At 44.2% G+C, this 18803-nt stretch overlaps 1 protein-coding gene across 2 annotated transcripts in view; it reads right to left on the reverse strand.

Moving 5' to 3' along the window:
- The window catches only part of LOC106565798 (cadherin-4-like), a 378562-nt gene that overhangs the window by 12230 nt on the left and 347529 nt on the right, over window positions 1–18803 (reverse strand). For both annotated transcript variants that reach the window (XM_014133344.2, XM_014133343.2), the window contains exons 8-9: window positions 11389–11561; window positions 2871–3008 (exon numbers count right to left, since the gene is read on the reverse strand). In XM_014133344.2, the coding sequence (XP_013988819.2) occupies window positions 2871–3008; window positions 11389–11561 (311 nt within the window). The remainder of the gene's footprint in view (window positions 1–2870; window positions 3009–11388; window positions 11562–18803) is intronic.

An 18803-nucleotide genomic window follows, 5' to 3' on the forward strand; every position in this document is an offset into this window, starting at 1 on the left:
TCTGGGTAGATGTCCTCACCCTTGAAAGTAACAGGTGGTATGTCTGATAAGCAGCCAGAGACAAACAGATCCCGAAGTGAACCTCCACTGTTTACTAGTTAGGGAACTGGAGCTCCCAACATGGGTTCATCAAGGCTAGAGGATAAAAGTGCATAGTTACATCAGAATGCTTTAGTAAACTCCAATTCAGGTTGAATTGGAATGGAATCCATCTAGTTCAAAATTGAATAGACCCCAACCACTGAATTGCTTTAAACCACAGAGTTGGAGACTGAATTGAGAATAACTGAATAATATACAAATTGAGCCTGGAAAAAGAGAACCCTGCTGTTTCAGAGTGTAGTAATGCATTATGTTTCCCCTTTCTCACAAGAGGATCAGCAACTCAACATGAATCTATGGGCTCTTTTAATGTTCTCGATAGAAGCATAGTATTTGTTGAAAACAACAGGAACAAAAAGGCAATAATGTTAGCAAGAATTGTGAATAAAAATGCCCTTAAAAACAACTCTTGAAATTCTTCTCTCTGAGTAGAATGGTGCACAGTTAAATGTGTTTTAATGGTTATTATATCCTCATTGTGATGGTAAAGGAGCCCTAGGCATTGGCAACACCAACACACTTCATTTCTGTTTTTCACGTCACACAAGTGCCACATGCAGTGGCACGTCTACAATCACTAATAGTGAATGACTCCTCTTGTGCCAACAATTATGCCACTAACTGTCCTTCAGTAATACATTTCAGTAAAACTAGTCTGTTAGACACAGAGGTTCTACAGGTAAACCAGGAATAGCATAAAATCAAGGCATACTGGAATCTATCTGGCTGAGATTTGAACCTACAGACCACAGCTCCAAACACTCACCATTATGGATGTGAATTGAAAATGTCGACAGGATTATAGAGTTTAGTTTGAGTGTAATGCACTTGATTAGATCACACCACCATAACACTAGGAGAGAGAGATTATACAGTCGCTGAATGCAGCCTAATGAGTTGTGGCAAGTACCATTGTCTTTTTGTTTTTCACATAATGATGAACATCACACTCATATTCATGCCCATGTTCTGAAATGAATAAAACATTTGTCTTTTTTCAAATTAGAAGCAATATATCTGCTTGGTTTACACCCCCGCAAGCAATTTTACTTAATTAGTGTGCTTATGTTTTCTCTCCATCTCCCATTGAGAGATGCACATTCTTTCCTGTGTCTGTCATACACAAATAATTACTGAACTGCTCCAAGTAGAGTTTGCTGTGTGGGAAGAGAAGAAAAGGGGTTGACAAACAAAGCAACAGAGAATCTTCTAGGAAAATGGAGTGTGTTTGTTTCTGTCTGTGTATGTGTGTGCCGCGAGTAAAGCTGTGTGTGTCATACACAGCAGTAAGACAGTTGTCTCTATGACTATCATGTCCTCTCCTGTCCCCACTCCTCTTCTCTTCCTCCCTCTCCTGTCCTCTGCAGTCTGCACCAACATAACCACTGTCCCTCCACAACAGAGGCCCATCCATCTGTTACTGTTGGAACACACAGTTTGACACTTGTGTTCCAAACCATGTGTTCTAAACCATGTTGCCAAAGTTTGTTTCTTTCGCCTTCTTTGTCATCCTGGTTTGTTTGCTATTAAAATGTGTTCTCTCTTGCAATGCCACGCTGTTCTAAACACTGTGAGGCAGTGAGGATACTCAACACTCTCTCTCCACCCAACACCATGTCTGATACACCAGGGGACCTACAACAGCAGACAGAGGCTGAGTTGTGGAGAGAGTAGAGACAGTGTGGAGTGGAGAGGAGTGTGGCAAGGCAGTGCATGTGTCTGTGCCTGTGGAAATTTGAGTGTTCCCCTGTGAGAGGGGAGTGAGAGAGACGGGACAGAGTGGTCCGAGGCGAGGCGTTGTTCAGTGGGCTAGTCTGTGACAGCTGGGGCCTCTTATCAGAGCATCCGGCTGGAACTACGCTGCTGCCTGCCTGGCACACTCCTCTCTGCAGATGGATGGACACAGACAGAAAGAGGAGAGAGAGAGGGAGAAAGAGAGAGAAAGAGAAACTAACGAAGGGAGAAACAGACTCCTCCTCCCTTTTGATGCACGCATACATGCATGCGCAGACACACACAAACACACGCACACGCACAGGCACACACACACACACACACACAGGCACACACACACACACACACACACACACACACACACACACACACACACACACACACACACACACACACACACACACACACAGGCACACACACACACAGGCCACACACAACACACACACACACACACACACACAGGCACACACACACACACACACACACACACACACACACACACACACACACACACACACACACACACACACACACACACACACACACACACACACACACAAAATACGGAAGACAGGCTGCCTCCAGTGCAGATGTGTATGGGACTGGGGCCAGATGCCTGCAGGCAAACCATGGTCACCAGAACAGCGAGGGCTCCTACCATCACCAAATAGAATGCCTATGATCATTCTCTATCCCCCCTCCCTTTCTGTCTCTCCATGTTGCTCCGTACCACTCCCCCTTTACTTCAGTAGCTCCCCCTTTCTCTCTTTCCCTTTGGCCCCTTTCTTATCCCTATTTTTAAACCTGTTTTTCTTTGCCTACTGTTTCTCTCTCCACATGTCTCTGTCCCTCTCATCTGTACAGCTCTCTACGCACCTGTCAAAGAGCCATGACCTTTTGTTCTCTAAGATAGCATCAGACACATAGTTGGGGCACTGCCCTCTTGAATATCCATCAGCTGATGTTATCCTGTCATGAAGACAAATGTGTGGCCCTACAGTAGAGGTCAGTCCAGGGATGGACAGGAGACTCACCGTCCTGGCGGTCAGCTCGGGAGGGTTGTCGTTGATGTCGGTCACAGAGATGAGGGCGGTGGCTGTGTTGGACAGGCCAAAGTTCAGGTTCCCCTCCATGTCTGTGGCCTGGACGATGATGATGTACTGGGACACTTTCTGGAAAGACACATCAGATCAAGTGGGTGAATGAATAATCTTTCAGAGTATGTGGGGACTGTGACTGCACTGTCACACCCCCTCATCTCACATAAAAGCATATATTCACACAAACACTGCACCATTGCAGCAAAGAAGAGGAGTATCACATTTGCAGCTCTGACACAGCACCCCTGCCAGCATTAATAGCTCTGAGCCTGACACACACACACACACACACACACACACACACACACACACACACACACACACACACACACACACACACACACACACACACACACACACACACACACACACACACACACACACACACGAGAGTGAAGGCTTAGAAAGTGAGGGAGCTATGAGCGAGAGTGAAAGGCTCATCCATTACGGCCTACAAGCCCTGCTTTCAACTCTCTGAGCAGCTCTGATCATCACTCATTCTAATGGAGGTGCCGGCACTTTAAGAAGAACAACTGTGCTGCAAATATTATAGAGAGTGAATGGACATTATTTAGCCCAGTTAGAGAGAATAGCTAGAGGCAGTGCTACAGTACCGGCCGCCATTGAAAGAATCATGACGTCTGACAGTAGAGAAGACACAGCACACTGTGTCACTGTTCTGTGTCACACAGAACAGTGTGACACAGAACACACTCTCTCCTCTCTATTTTGTCATTCTCTGTCACACACACACACATCCTAGCCTGCTGCGTCCAGCCTTCCACCATTCAGCAGCCCTGCTATCTGCTATCACTGGGCCAGTTCTGCACTGTTGAGAGCACAGCCTATAACAGCTCTGGGGTCAGGACCTGAATCCCAGAAGCGTTGATGGTGGAACCCATGGGGCCATCTAGTGAACCCTGATGGACGTCAGTAAAAAGAAGGGGGAAAATCAATTCTCTCTCTCTGCTCAGGGAGCAGTATGTTTAATAGTCAGGTCTGGTGATCCAGAGAGGCGTTTTAAAGCACTTAAACTCGCCCAGACTCATTTAAAGTTCTGCAGAGTCATTAGGACTCGCTCCACATGTTAACCTGAACTAGACCAGCTCTATGAATGAAAACTCAATATGGGTTGCTCTTTATTACAGTCATAATGAAATATCAATACCATCTCTTCTCATAGTGCACTGCAGTAATAGACCCTTTACACTCTCTCCAGACTGCCTCACTGTGATTCAGCCACATCAAGGTATCAGTAGTCCTAGATAGCTGCTGTCCAGTGGGTATCCTGACTCTGAGCAGGGAAAGGTGAGTTAAGCCTAACAGCAGGTGGCACTCTCACACAGTAGGGAAAATGGGACATGCTGTCCTGCAGCACTTTGTTCATCACCTGAGAGAAGTTGATCTAAGCACGCACGTATGCAAACACACTCGCAAAGCACACCAACACACATCCTCTCCCTCCCGTCAGTTTGGTTGCCCCAACAAGCCAGAAAAAGGGGTCTCCAATGACTCCTATAGATCTGCTGAACAGAAGTCTGTTAGATTAAAGAGTCCACCTCAGAAAGGAAATAAGCCTTCTTCCACCAAGCAGAACAACAGCAGTGTTTTTCCCACGGGCCTAAGCCCTTGGACTTTAATGGGAAGTGTTGAAAGGCATCTAGGGCCATAAGAACAGAGCAGAACTGAGGTAAAATTAGATCCTTTTTACAGGTACTGAATGATGCCATTTTTTTTTACCAGAGACTCTGCAGAAAGAGCAAAAAGCTACAGGCTATTTGAACTCAATGGCCAGCATTTCACCAAAAAGGTAAAATGTAAACTAAAATGGTTGTCCAATGGTCACTGTTCGGAGTTTGAGAGAAACTGAGTTTGTTCTCAAATATTTGTTGAAAAAATGGCCATCCCAAATGGGGACATTACTGACATTGACAACGGAAATGTAAAGTAACATTTTTACTAGCAAAACATTAATGGAGAATGAGCGATGTGTGTTTGAGCAGTGTGTGTTAGACGGGGTAGACTGAACATTTGAGAAAGAGAAAGCAAGTGTGAATGAGCACTGCACCAGCACTTTACGTATTTGTTCTGTGGTTTGTGTTCCAGCCTGTCAGTCTGGTACTGACCACAGTGGTTACCCTGTCACTAACAATCTCCAAACAGCCACTGCCTCACATTTAACTCAGAGAGACTCCTTCCCATTCACTGCAGCTCTCTGAGGAAGATGGAGCACAGAGTTCCTGCTAAATACACTGTATTAAACACAAAGTCACATGGACATACAATACAAATTTACACCTTGACCAATATGATCCACTCATGACACATGAAATACAGTCACACACAAACCCTCAAAGAAACATACAGAAACATCCATATACATATTTGCCACCAGATATGCCAAACAGAGTATGGCTAAGGTTTCTCCAGAAGTAGCCCCTAGTGCTGAACCACTTCCCCATGTTGAGAGAGTGATACTCAGTCCCCGGGATATGTATAGAAACCCTAAGCCCCTGTATGTGCCCAGAGCCATGCATGGTCCCCTGCCAGGCCTCTTTCCTCCACCAAGGGGACAGTGTGTAGGCACTCCACCACAGTGACCGATCAATGCCCTAATCAGGCAGAGCAGAGCTGACACTTTCCAAACTGGAGCCGACACGAGTCAGCCACACAGATCAGCATCATGCCCAGCCAGGCCCCAGAGAGGCTGCAGTAGCCTGGGGGAATGAAAAGAAACAGCCCTGCCACTCCAGCCAGGGCCAGAGAGCACAGAGACACCCCAGCCCAGTTGTGGCACACAGGGGCCAAGGTCACCTGAAGACAGTACGACTGTCTCACACTTAGAAGCTCTGACACCCAGCAGGCTACCTCACATTGTACTCTACCAGTTACACTCAGCTGCACTCAGGACCAGGACTCATTTATAACCGTTGCATAAATGTCACACAAAATATCTGCATGTGCCATTTCTGAAAATAATATGTACCTCTGTGTTTTTTCGCCCACTGTCACGTCTGTGTGTAGAGAAGGACCAAGGCGCAGCATTTTATTATAGTGAAACTTTACAACCCAAATTTTTTTTTTAAACCGTGACGACAGAGGTGCAACATGCACTGACTCAAAATAAGATCCCACAAACAACAGGTGGGAAAAGGCTGCCTAAATATGATCCCCAATCAGAGACAACGAGATACAGCTGCCTCTGATTGGGAACCATATCAGGCCAACATAGAAATACAAAACTAGAGTACCCACCCTAGTGGGCAATTTTTTTGTTTTAAATACCTTATTTACATAGGTATTCAGATCCTTTGCTATGAGACTTGAAATTGAGCTCAGGTGCATCCTGTTTTCATTGATTATCCTTGAGAAGTTTCTACAACTTGATTGGAGTCCACATGTGGTAAATTCAGTTGACTGGACATGATTTGGAAAGGCACACACCTGTCTATATAAGGTCCCACAGTTGAAAGTGCATGTCAGAGCAAAAACCAAGCCATGAGGTCAAAGGAGCTCAGAGACAGGATTGTGTCGAGGCACAGATCTGGGGAAGGGTACCAAAACATTTATGCAGCATTGAAGGTCCCAAAGAACACAGTGGCCTCCATCATTCTTAAATAGAAGAAGTTTGGAACCACCAAGACTCTTCCTAGAGCTGGCCGCCCGGACAAACTGAGCAATCGGGGGAGAAGGGCTTTGGTCAGGGAGGTGACCAAGAACCACACCAGAGCTTGAGGATCTGCAGGGAAGAATGGGAAACTCTCCCATACAGGTGTGCCAAGCATGTAGTGTCATACCCAAGAAGACTTGAGGCTGTAATCACTGCCAAATGTGCTTTAACAAAGTACTGAGTAAAGGGTCTGAATACTTATGTAAATGTGATATCAATTTTATTTTTTATAAATGTGCAGAAATGTCTAAAAACCTGTTTTTACTTTGTCATTATGGTGTATTGTGTGTAGATTGATGAGGAAAAAACTGTTTAATCAATTTTATAATAAGGCTGTAATGTAACAAAATGTGGAAAAAGGTTCTGAATGCTTTATGAATGCACTGTAGGCTTCTACTTCCAACTTATACATACTATATACATTTTACGGACAATGTTTGTTTGTTTTTAGTCCCATCCTTCAGCTCCACTCAACCCCTCCCATCTATCCCTGAACACGATCCTGTTTTGGATTTGCCATATATTTTTTTTTACTTTGCTGTGACATTTCCCAAAAGTTTTGAACCTTTCTATAGATTCTACATATTGTAAAATAAAGATAACATTTTTTGCTAAGAGTATTATTATATTATTGATCGATTGGCTAGGACTTTTTAAAACACCCAGCAGTGCTATCTGCAGAGTTAGCTCCAGGTAAATGTTGCAATTCTTCAGCCATTCCTGGACATGCGACCAAAAACAAGCTACAGTGAGGGAAAAAAGTATTTGATCACCTGCTGATTTTGTACATTTGCCCACTGACAAAGAAATGATCAGTCTATAATTTTAATGGTAGGTTTATTTGAACAGTGAGAGACAGAATAACAAAAAAAAAATCCAGAAAAACGCATGTCAAAACATGTCGAAACTTTGAACATTGAGATATTAAAGACATAGATCAGACGCATAGTATACAAAGGAGTGAGATCTGTAGAAAGACAGAGTGGCTGTGGAATGTGCTGGGTGGACAGGAGGAGATCAAAGGATTGCTATAAGGGAAGCAGATGGACATCTGTGGATTAGGCTGAGGAGGGGTTGAGGTCAGAAGGTGAGGTAAGATCCCCTGAAGGGAGTATTAAGGGTTTACTACCCTCACCCTGTGGAACCATAAGATGTAAGGATTGGAGAGAAGTAGGAGTGTCTTAAGTGGGATATATATACATGTGATGGTGAGAAATGTCTTGCTGTCTGAATACAGCTGTGACGACCCTTTGGGAAGAATTAAACTTGGTAAAGCTTCTCTAGTGTCCGTGAGTTATTTACTCTGAAAAATAAGAACCTAACTGGGGACCTGTGTGAAGTAACTGCCATCACTCACATCAGTTACTCCTTTTTACCTTGGTTTTACAGTCTACCTTGGTATTATTGATTGCTATTTGCTGATACACGTATCAAACTATAGGCAACTGACAGCCACGTGCAAATAAATCTATGAACACAAGTTTGTGTAAAACAAATCATAATGGAAACGTATTGCAGTGGGTGTACCAAGAAAGAAGGCAGTAACTGCTGTCTAGGGTCAAAGGTCATGTTAGAGCAGAGGTCAGGGTCAATATGAATAAAAAATAACTTGTTAGTTAGACAACAGAACCACATTTCCAGTGATCTGCCTACAACTAATTTGGCTTGACAATTTAAAAAAGTTAAATCCATTTCTCTCAGTTCCACTCAATTAGCAGTTACTGCTCTTTTGCTTGACAGAGTAGCTTCTATATGTACAGTAGCTCTATTTCTCAGACAGAGAAAGAGGGTCCCAGAAACAGCTTAGCCCTGCTTGTTAACCCGTGTGCTAAAACATGCAGTGATACGTGATGGCACGAGAGAGGTGAGGTCAGGGGTGCAGTGAGTGGGAGGGTAATTGGCATTCAGGAGTGACCAGGGCTGGGTGATGCTGAAGTGCCCTTCATGTCCCCCTGCTCTCCTCCACGCTGAAGAGGCTCCCTCACCCCTTAATTAACACATGAATATTCCAATTAGACACCAGTGCTACTGATGAAGAGGATTAACTGCTACAAAACTGTGTGTGTGCGTGCGTACTGGCGTGCGGGTGTGTGCATGCATACCTGTCTATTAATACCTAAGAGTGTGTTTACAGTATGTGTGTGACCTTGAGTGTAGGTGGGTGAACACCCAGGTGTCCCAGTTTAATGGGGAGGATCAGTGGGAGAGATGCAGGTGGGATTGGGCTGCTGCTCTATCTAGATTAATGGGGTTGACTCCCATTCATTCAGCTGTGGGGGAGACCAGGGAACAGGGAAATAGGCCCTGCATTAACTGCAGACTGATTTCCACTGTCAACACTATACTATTTAACATCTATACTTGAATGGGTGAACTTGAATGCACACATACATTAGGAACTTGCATGAAATTGGGTTTGTTTCTTTTCCTGAATATTCACCACAAATCAGATATTAAGCAACTAAACCTGGCAGCCATACCAGTCTTTTGTTTTCCATAGAGGTCAAATCGGTCTGCATTCTATAGGATGGTTAGGCTGGAGTTATTGCCTAGTGGGACTATTGGGAAATCTCTGAATATAAACGTTATGAGACAGACTTGTGGTGCCAGAGCTCAAAGGTTTAGACTCAGCACTTGTACTTTTATGGCTTTGGTAAAATCATCAGACTAAGCGATGAGTATCAAATAACATCATAATGATAGAGTATGTTATACATTTATGTCTTTGGACCATTTAGGAGTAGGATTGGCGGTTGTATTTGGCCCTGAATGTCAGGCCACAGAGTGTTAGGAGTGAGAGTCTGAGATAATGTGAGGGACTGTGAGAGACAGACTGCAGGGTGTTAGGAGTGGTGAGTCTGAGATAATGTGAGGGACTGTGAGAGACAGACTGCAGGGTGTTAGGAGTGTGAGTCTGAGATAATGTGAGGGACTGTGAGAGACAGACTGCAGGGTGTTAGGAGTGTGAGTCTGAGATAATGTGAGGGACTGTGAGAGACAGACTGCAGGGTGTTAGGAGTGTGAGTCTGAGATAATGTGAGGGACTGTGAGAGACAGACTGCAGGGTGTTAGGAGTGTGAGTCTGAAATAATGTGAGGGACTGTGAGAGACAGACTGCAGGGTATTAGGAGTGTGAGTCTGAGATAATGTGAGGGACTGTGAGAGACATACTGCAGGGTGTTAGGAGTGTGAGTCTGAGATAATGTGAGGGACTGTGAGAGAGACGGCATGGTGTTAGGAGCATGAGTCTGAGATAATGTGAGGGACTGTGAGAGACATACTGCAGGGTGTTAGGAGTATGAGTCTGAGATAATGTGAGGGACTGTGAGAGACAGACTGCAGGGTGTTAGGAGTGTGAGTATGAGATAATCTGAGGGACTGTGAGAGAGACGGCATGGTGTTAGGAGCATGAGTCTGAGATAATGTGAGGGACTGTGAGAGACAGACTGCAGGGTGTTAGGAGTGTGAGTATGAGATAATCTGAGGGACTGTGAGAGAGACGGCATGGTGTTAGGAGCATGAGTCTGAGATAATGTGAGGGACTGTGAGAGACAGACTGCAGGGTGTTAGGAGTGTGAGTCTGAGATAATGTGAGGGACTGTGAGGGACTGTGAGAGACAGACTGCAGGGTGTTAGGAGTGTGAGTCTGAGATAATGTGAGGGACTGTGAGAGACAGACTGCAGGGTGTTAGGAGTGTGAGTATGAGATAATCTGAGGGACTGTGAGAGAGACGGCATGGTGTTAGGAGCATGAGTCTGAGATAATGTGAGGGACTGTGAGAGACAGACTGCAGGGTGTTAGGAGCATGAGTCTGAGATAATGTGAGGGACTGTGAGAGACATACTGCAGGGTGTTAGGAGTGTGAGTATGAGATAATGTGAGGGACTGTGAGAGACAGACTGCAGGGTGTTAGGAGTGTGAGTCTGAGATAATATGAGGGACTGTGAGAGACAGACTGCAGGGTGTTAGGAGTGTGAGTCTGAGATAATGTGAGGGACTGTGAGAGACAGACTGCAGGGTGTTAGGAGTGTGAGTATGAGATAATCTGAGGGACTGTGAGAGAGACGGCATGGTGTTAGGAGCATGAGTCTGAGATAATGTGAGGGACTGTGAGAGACAGACTGCAGGGTGAGAACAGCTTCTCATAAAAGACTCTGCCGGCAGCCTGCTGATGCATTATGGGATAAACAGTGTTGACCCTCCGTGATCTCCCTCATTAGCGATCTAAGAAGGAGTGGGATAGGGAGGGGCACACACCTGCAGGGCTAGGGTAGAGGATAAATCAGGTGAAATCCATTCCCATGACCCCCTCCAGGAGGGCCAGAACGTGTTGGTATTTTATAGTCATTAATGGTGCTGTTTGCAGGGTTGGGGTCAATTCCATTTAAACTCCTGTCAACTGAATCGGACATGAACAGTCTCTAAACATTAATAATATAATTCAGTTCCTGAACAGACTGGAATATAGATAGGAATTGACCCCAACCCTGTCTGACTATTTTACTCATAATGGTTAAGGTTTAGTCTAGGGAGGGAGGCGATACTGAGTTAGTTATTAAGGGCAAAAGGTGACTGACTGGTGTACAGGGGTGGTGACCTATAGGAGGTGAGTGCCCACGATACAGGGGTGGTGACCTATAGGAATGAGAACACCATCCACTGTCAGACTATAGCTAACACCAACAGCAACAGGCTGACATGAAACTGATCCAACAGGAAGTCAATGCCCCTTCATCCCCCTGCTCCCCTGACAGACAGTGTGACCTTGTTGTGCTACTGACCTCCCTGTCCAGGCCAGCAGCCATGGTGAAGATGTCTCCCGTCTCACTGTTGATGGTGAACATGTTGGGGATGGGCATGTGGGGGGTCTGGGACAGGATCCGATAGCGCACCATCCCATTGGCTGTGGTGTCGTCATCTGAGTCGTTGGCTGTCACTTGCATCACCAACGTGCCTGCCAACAGAAAAGAGAAACAGCCAGCAACAGTTAGAGGAAAACACTGTGAATCCCTCAGTGAAGGAAAAACCTCCTACTGGCAAAGATAGAGCCAGGATCAGTCATAAAAACACCAAGAGATTAAACATATGTTCCCCATTCTCATACACCCATACGAAAACAATGTACATTTCTAAATATTTAACTTAACGTAAAATGTATTTCAAATATATCTACATATATTTGCATCTTTGCTGAAATGCATGTAATGCATTTAACAGGGTGACAAAAGTGGTTCCTAATTCGGCATATGACATAGTTTGGCTCTTCAGAGGATACTTAAATGACTCTTTACATATTGATCAATGGAGATATTTTAACATTCTGTCATAAAGAACACGTTTGATAAAAAAAAAAAAAAAACATTTTCCCATCTCAAGAGGTTAAAATACATTTTAAAAATGACTATAGTAAGTGCCTATCTTCAGCTTAGAGTATGTACTCTGTTACCAAAGGTTGGGCTTGTACACTGCCAGTTCTGGAGTCTTAAAGGGAAACTTCACATTTTCTACTTCATATTCATCCTCTCCAGCACCACCCCAACATCAACATATGTGAAAATTGTGTTTTCGATGTTTTGCAATAAAAAAGGAAGAGAAAGAGAAGTGTTTCCAATGACATTATCAACCAATTAGTAGACAATTATTAGGCAATGCCTACTTAAAACTGGTCTAAATCACACGAGGATGCCATTGGAAACACATATTTATCTTTACTATAAAACATTGAAAAGTGCCATTTTCACATATATGGTGATGTTGGGGGGTGGTACTGGAGATGATGAATATGAAGTTGAAATATTTACGTTTTCCTTTAATGATACTGACATACAGTGCATTCGGAAAGTATTCATACCCTTTGACTTTTTCCACATTTTGTTACGTTACAGCCTTATTGTAAAATGGTTAAAATTGTTTTTTTCCCTCATCAATCTACACACAATACCCCATAGTTGAAAAGCAAAAACAAGTTTATAGAAAGTTTTGCAAATTTATTAAAAATAAAAAACGGAAATATCACATTTTCATAAGTATTCAGACCCTTTACTGAGTATGTTGTTGAAGAACCTTTGGCAGTGATTACAGCCACGAGTCTTCTTGGTATGATGCTACAAGCTTGGCACACCTGTATTTTGGGAGTTTCTCCCATTCTTCTCTGCAGATCCTCTCAAGCTCTGAGGTCCTGAACACCTTAAGGTGCCTTTGGCAAACTACAAGCGGGCTGTCACGTGCCTATTACTGAGGAGTGGCTTCCGTCGGGCCACTTTACCATGAAGGCATGATTGATGGAATGCTGCAGAGATGGTTGTCCTTCTGGAAGGTTCTCCCATTTCCACAGAGGAACTCTGGAGCTCTGTCAGAGTTACCATTGGGTTCTTGGTCACCTCCCTGACCAAGGACCTTCTCCCCTGATTTCTCAGTTTGGCCAGGCGGCCAGCTCTAGAAAGAGTGTTGGCGGTTCCAACTTCTTCCATTTAAGAATGATGGAGGCCACTGTGTTCTTGGGGACCTACAATGCTACAGAAATGCTTTGGTCCCCTTCCCCAGATCTGTGCCTCGACACAATCCTGTCTCAGAGCTCTACGGACAATTCCTTCAACCTCATGGCTTGGTTTTTGCTCTGACATGCACTGTCAACTGTGGGACCTTATATAGACAGGTGTGTGCCTTTCCAATTAATGTCCAATAGTTTGAATTTACCCCAGGTGGACTCCAATCAGCTCAATTTTGAGTCTAATAGCAAAGGGTCTGAATACTAATGTAAATATGGTATTTCTGTTTTTAATTTTTAATACCTTTGCAGAAAATTCTAAAAACCTGTTTTCGCTTTGTCGTTATGGGGTAGTGTGAGTAGATTTGATTAAAAAAAATGTCTTCATCATTTTAGAATAAGGTCAAGGGGTCTGAATACTTTCCGGATGCAAGTGCAGGTGACAATAAAGAGCTCAATTGTTAAGACAGTCACCAATTGAGTATAATGTTTCATATTTGCCATACATTTTAATGTAAACACATATTTCTTACAAGTACAATCAAAGGTAATATATTTTACAAGGCATTTCCAAATACATTACAAAATATATTTAACAAAACATATCAATAAATATATTCTAAAATACATTGTTTAATGTATGTATGTATTTTAGAATGCATTTTGATGTATTCCGATGTATTTAACATATATTAAGATATACATTTTACATACATTCTAAAAACATTCTGTAATATATATATATATACACTGCTATATATACACTGCTCAAAAAAATAAAGGGAACACTAAAATAACACATCCTAGATCTGAATGAATGAAATAATCTTATTAAATACTTTTTTCTTTACATAGTTGAATGTGCTGACAACAAAATCACACAAAAATAATCAATGTAAATCCAATTTATCAACCCATGGAGGTCTGAATTTGGAGTCACACTCAAAATTAAAGTGGAAAACCACACTACAGGCTGATCCAACTTTGATGTAATGTCCTTAAAACAAGTCAAAATGAGGCTCAGTAGTGTGTGTGGCCTCCACGTGCCTGTATGACCTCCCTACAATGCCTGGGCATGCTCCTGATGAGGTGGCGGATGGTCTCCTGAGGGATCTCCTCCCAGACCTGGACTAAAGCATCCGCCAACTCCTGGACAGTCTGTGGTGCAACGTGGCGTTGGTGGATGGAGCGAGACATGATGTCCCAGATGTGCTCAATTGGATTCAGGTCTGGGGAACGGGCGGGCCAGTCCATAGCATCAATGCCTTCCTCTTGCAGGAACTGCTGACACACTCCAGCCACATGAGGTCTAGCATTGTCTTGCATTAGGAGGAACCCAGGGCCAACCGCACCAGCATATGGTCTCACAAGGGGTCTGAGGATCTCATCTCGGTACCTAATGGCAGTCAGGCTACCTCTGGCGAGCACATGGAGGGCTGTGCGGCCCCCCAAAGAAATGCCACCCCACACCATGACTGACCCACCGCCAAACCGGTCATGCTAGAGGTTGTTGCAGGCAGCAGAACGTTCTCCACTGCGTCTCCAGACTCTGTCACTGTCACATGTGCTGAGTGTGAACCTGCTTTCATCTGTGAAGAGCACAGGGCGCCAGTGGCGAATTTGCCAATCTTGGTGTTCTCTGGCAAATGCCAAACGTCCTGCACGATGTTGGGCTGTAAGCACAAGCCCCACCTGTGGACGTCGGGCCCTCATACCACCCTCATGGAGTCTGTTTCTGACCATTTGAGCAGACACATGCACATTTGTGGCCTGCTGGAGGTCATTTTGCAGGGCTCTGGCAGTGCTCCTCCTGCTCCTCCTTGCACAAAGGCGGAGGTAGCGGTCCTGCTGCTGGGTTGTTGCCCTCCTACGGCCTCCTCCACGTCTCCTGATGTACTGGCCTGTCTCCTGGTAGCGCCTCCATGCTCTGGACACTACGCTGACAGACACAGCAAACCTTCTTGCCACAGCTCACATTGATGTGCCATCCTTGATGAGCTGCACTACTTGAGCCACTTGTGTGGGTTGTAGACTCCGTCTCATGCTACCACTAGAGTGAAAGCACCGCCAGCATTCAAAAGTGACCAAAACATCAGCCAGGAAGCATAGGAACTGAGAAGTGGTCTGTGGTCACCACCTGCAGAACCACTCCTTTATTGGGGGTGTCTTGCTAATGGCCTATAATTTCCACCTGTTGTCTATTCCATTTGCACAACAGCATGTGAAATTTATTGTCAATCAGTGTTGCTTCCTAAGTGAACAGTTTGATTTCACAGAAGTGTGATTGACTTGGAGTTACATTGTGTTGTTTAAGTGTTCCCTTTATTTTTTTGAGCAGTGTATATATATATATATATTTGAAATACAACACATTACACATTTCCTAAAGAATTTATAAAAATATATATTTTAAATGTATTTTTTGTAAGGTATGGGTGCACACACAACCTGAAAATACAATACACAAACACACACACACACACACACTTCAAACCAAATTTAATTTTAAGCCCATTCCCTGCATCTATGTCCTCAGTGAAGGGAAACTTTCCGATCAGGGGCTCCTGGGGGAAAATAAGTAGACAATACAAACTCATCCCATCCCTGTATATAGTAGGCTGTCTGGCAGGCAGGTTGAAGTTCCTTCCTATAGAGTCCATTTAGTAATGAGCAGCACTGGCTCTTCCGCCATTTCCACCATCCATTACTTCAGCCTTCAGCGGCACGGCTGCCCTTAATGCTCCAATGCGCTCTCGCTATTTGTCTTGGAATCATGGGTAAAAACAAAGCCATTTAAGGCTGAAGGTGGGGGTGGTGTTCGTGTGTGTGTGTGTGTGTGTGTGTGTGTGTGTGTGTGTGTGTGTGTGTGTGTGTGTGTGTGTGTGTGTGTGTGTGTGCGTGGAGGGGTGAAAGGGCTGTGTCCCAATCTCCCCGAGCAGAATTATTGATTTGTAAGAGCTTGTCAGCCAGGCTCACAAATGTGACCAGGCAATTAGGAGCACTCTGTGCAGGAAAAGGGAGAGATCACCTCGTTCCTCTCCCCAGCTCAGGGAAAATGTCACTCTCCATCAGGCAGCCATTTAAAGGCTGCTACTGCTGCTGAAGCTGCTGCTGCACCAGGAGGAGCAATAGGCTCCTGTCAGCTTAGGGGGATAGAGAGGCAGAGAGACGCAGGAGCACACACACACTAGGGTTGTTATACTGTATATGGAGGTAGAAACAAAGAGGAGAGACAGGGGGAGAGATGAAGAGGAGAAGAGCATATGAGCATATAAGCATATACAGAGAGATATAGGGATGCATAGACAGAGACTGGGAGAAGTGCAGGAAGAGAGAAAGAGATAAGCAAAGAGGGATAGAGAGATAAAAGAAAGAGAAACAATAACCATTGGAGCTAATCCAAGGTCACTTTTGCTGTAGATCAGCTGCAGAACTAGGCACAGGGACAGTATTAGATAGGATTAAGTAGTGTAAATATGTTGAATTTTAGACAGGAAGGTGAAGAGACACATGATGGGTTCTCACAGCTACAGGTGTTTGTTCTGTTGGCTCTCATAATTGGGCAGAGATAGCACCATCATTCCCGTTACAGCCAGCATCGACGGGATAATTGTAGCTGAGAATTCTATTTCAAACTTCATTAATTTTCAAAGCAGGATTTGTCACTTTTCCCAAGGAGAGAAAAAAACAGAGACAAAAAAAACAGAGAGAGAGGGAGAGAGAGAACCAAGGAAGGAGCGAGAAGAAAAACAATTACCCTTATTCCAGAGAGGAGAACATCAATATTTGAACAACCTTTCAGTCCGAAGGAGGAAAAAATAAGTGATGTAGAGAATCGTACATAAACTCTGACATCTTTAATTTCAATAAGAGGGATTCCTTAATAAGCTTAAAGAGTGCTCTTTGTCTAAGAATGTGGCCATGCCTGAAAGGGTTAACCTCTTAGCCCGTTTAATTCCTCTTTAATTTGAAAACTAATTCCAAATCCTAATTGCTTTACTGCCAAAACCGCTGGGACTGAAAATTTCACTGGTGGAAGGCAGGCAGGGAAGGCATGTTGGCCAGTTGGTCACATGGGAGAGAGAGCGAGGGAGTTGAGACCACTGTTGGGCTCCATCATCTTCCTAAACATTACTGAGCTTGAGGTTAACACCTACCTTCCAATTACAGAAGGAGAGAGAGAGAGCGAGAGAGAGAGAGAGAGAGAGAGAGAGAGAGAGAGAGAGAGAGTGGAGGACAGAAAAGGGGGCAGCGTGAGAGAAAGATGGACACCAGCACAGATGCAGAAAGATACCATGGCAAGAAATTGCCAGTGATGGAAAGGGAAAGGGACAGAGAATACAGAGGGCAGGCCAGAAATGACACTAAAATGGGTTGGCAAAGGAAAAAGAAGGGAAAAGACAAGAAAAGGAGTCTAAGAGGAAGATAATACCATGCATTTAGAGGGGCCAGGAAAGTAGTGAGTTGGTGATTTGGGGAGGCAGTAGTGATTTGGGGAGGCAGTAGTAAGTGAATGAGTGAGTGGGGAAGGGCAGGGCAGGAGAAGAGGTATAAGGCAGAGGAGGAGATGTGAGAGGGATTTGGCAGTCACAGAGTGATAAAAGGGGACACAAAGCATCGTGGTCACACAGAGCTGGCTCTAATGGCACTGCTGGCCCTCCCAGGGCTGTTACCAGACCACATTGCAGCTCCACCCACCATCATACACAACCCTGGCAAGCCCGGGAGGGGCCAATAAAAACCAGCTATCAGAAAATTACCTCCAAATCTGACCGCATTCACACCTCAATGCATGGGCAGTCAGAAAATTTTAACTGCCCAACTGCAATGTCTCTTCACAACGTTCCATGCTGAGGGAATATTAGAGTACAGTACAGTACAGACTTGAGGGAGAAGAAATCTATTTTATATCTCTGGTGTAAATAAAGTCCCTAAGGAACAAAACATGTTTACGATATCCATGCCGGGTGTGTGTGTGAATATAAAACTTCAGAATTTGTAACCAACCAGAGCACTCACTGATGTCTGAAGCTACTTTCCATCAGCATCTCTGGGTGACCCTTCCTGCTAAATGCACTCCCAGCTCTGAGACTCAATCTATTTGGTCTTAACTGTAACAGAGTGGCTCCTCTGTGAACAATCAGCCAGGCAAATGTGCTCTCCTGCACTCAGCGCAGAACAGCAGTCGGTCACACACTCTGGGTCCATTACACTGCCTGAAACATCCCTGCGTTCCTCCATCTCTCCACTCCTGTGTACAGATGCTGAGGCCTAATTAGCCCCCCAGGCCAAGAGGCAGTGGAAACTCTCTTAAGTCTTTCTCCGACTGTTAGCAAACTCTTTAGGACAGAAAGAGGCCTCCCTCAGATTACAAATTGAGTGTGAGAAAGCACACAGCATTACCAGTGGTGGAAAAAGTACCCAATTGTCATACTTGAGTAAAAGTAAAGATACTTTAATAGAAAATGACTCATGTAAAAGTGAAAGTCACCCAGTAAAATACTACTTGAGTAAAAGTCTAAAAGTATTTTGTTTTAAATATACTGAAGTAGCAATGCAATGTAATTGCTAAATGTATAAATATTTTCAAATTCCTTAACCAGCCTTTCTTAAAGTATGGGTCGTCGCGGACTGTTAGTGGTGGGTTGCGACGTGTCAGAGTAAATGTATAATTATTTAATTAATTACTGGAATTGATTTGACCAAGTT

This window comes from Salmo salar, chromosome ssa12 (genome assembly GCF_905237065.1).
Source record: "Salmo salar chromosome ssa12, Ssal_v3.1, whole genome shotgun sequence".
Taxonomy (NCBI): domain Eukaryota; kingdom Metazoa; phylum Chordata; class Actinopteri; order Salmoniformes; family Salmonidae; genus Salmo; species Salmo salar.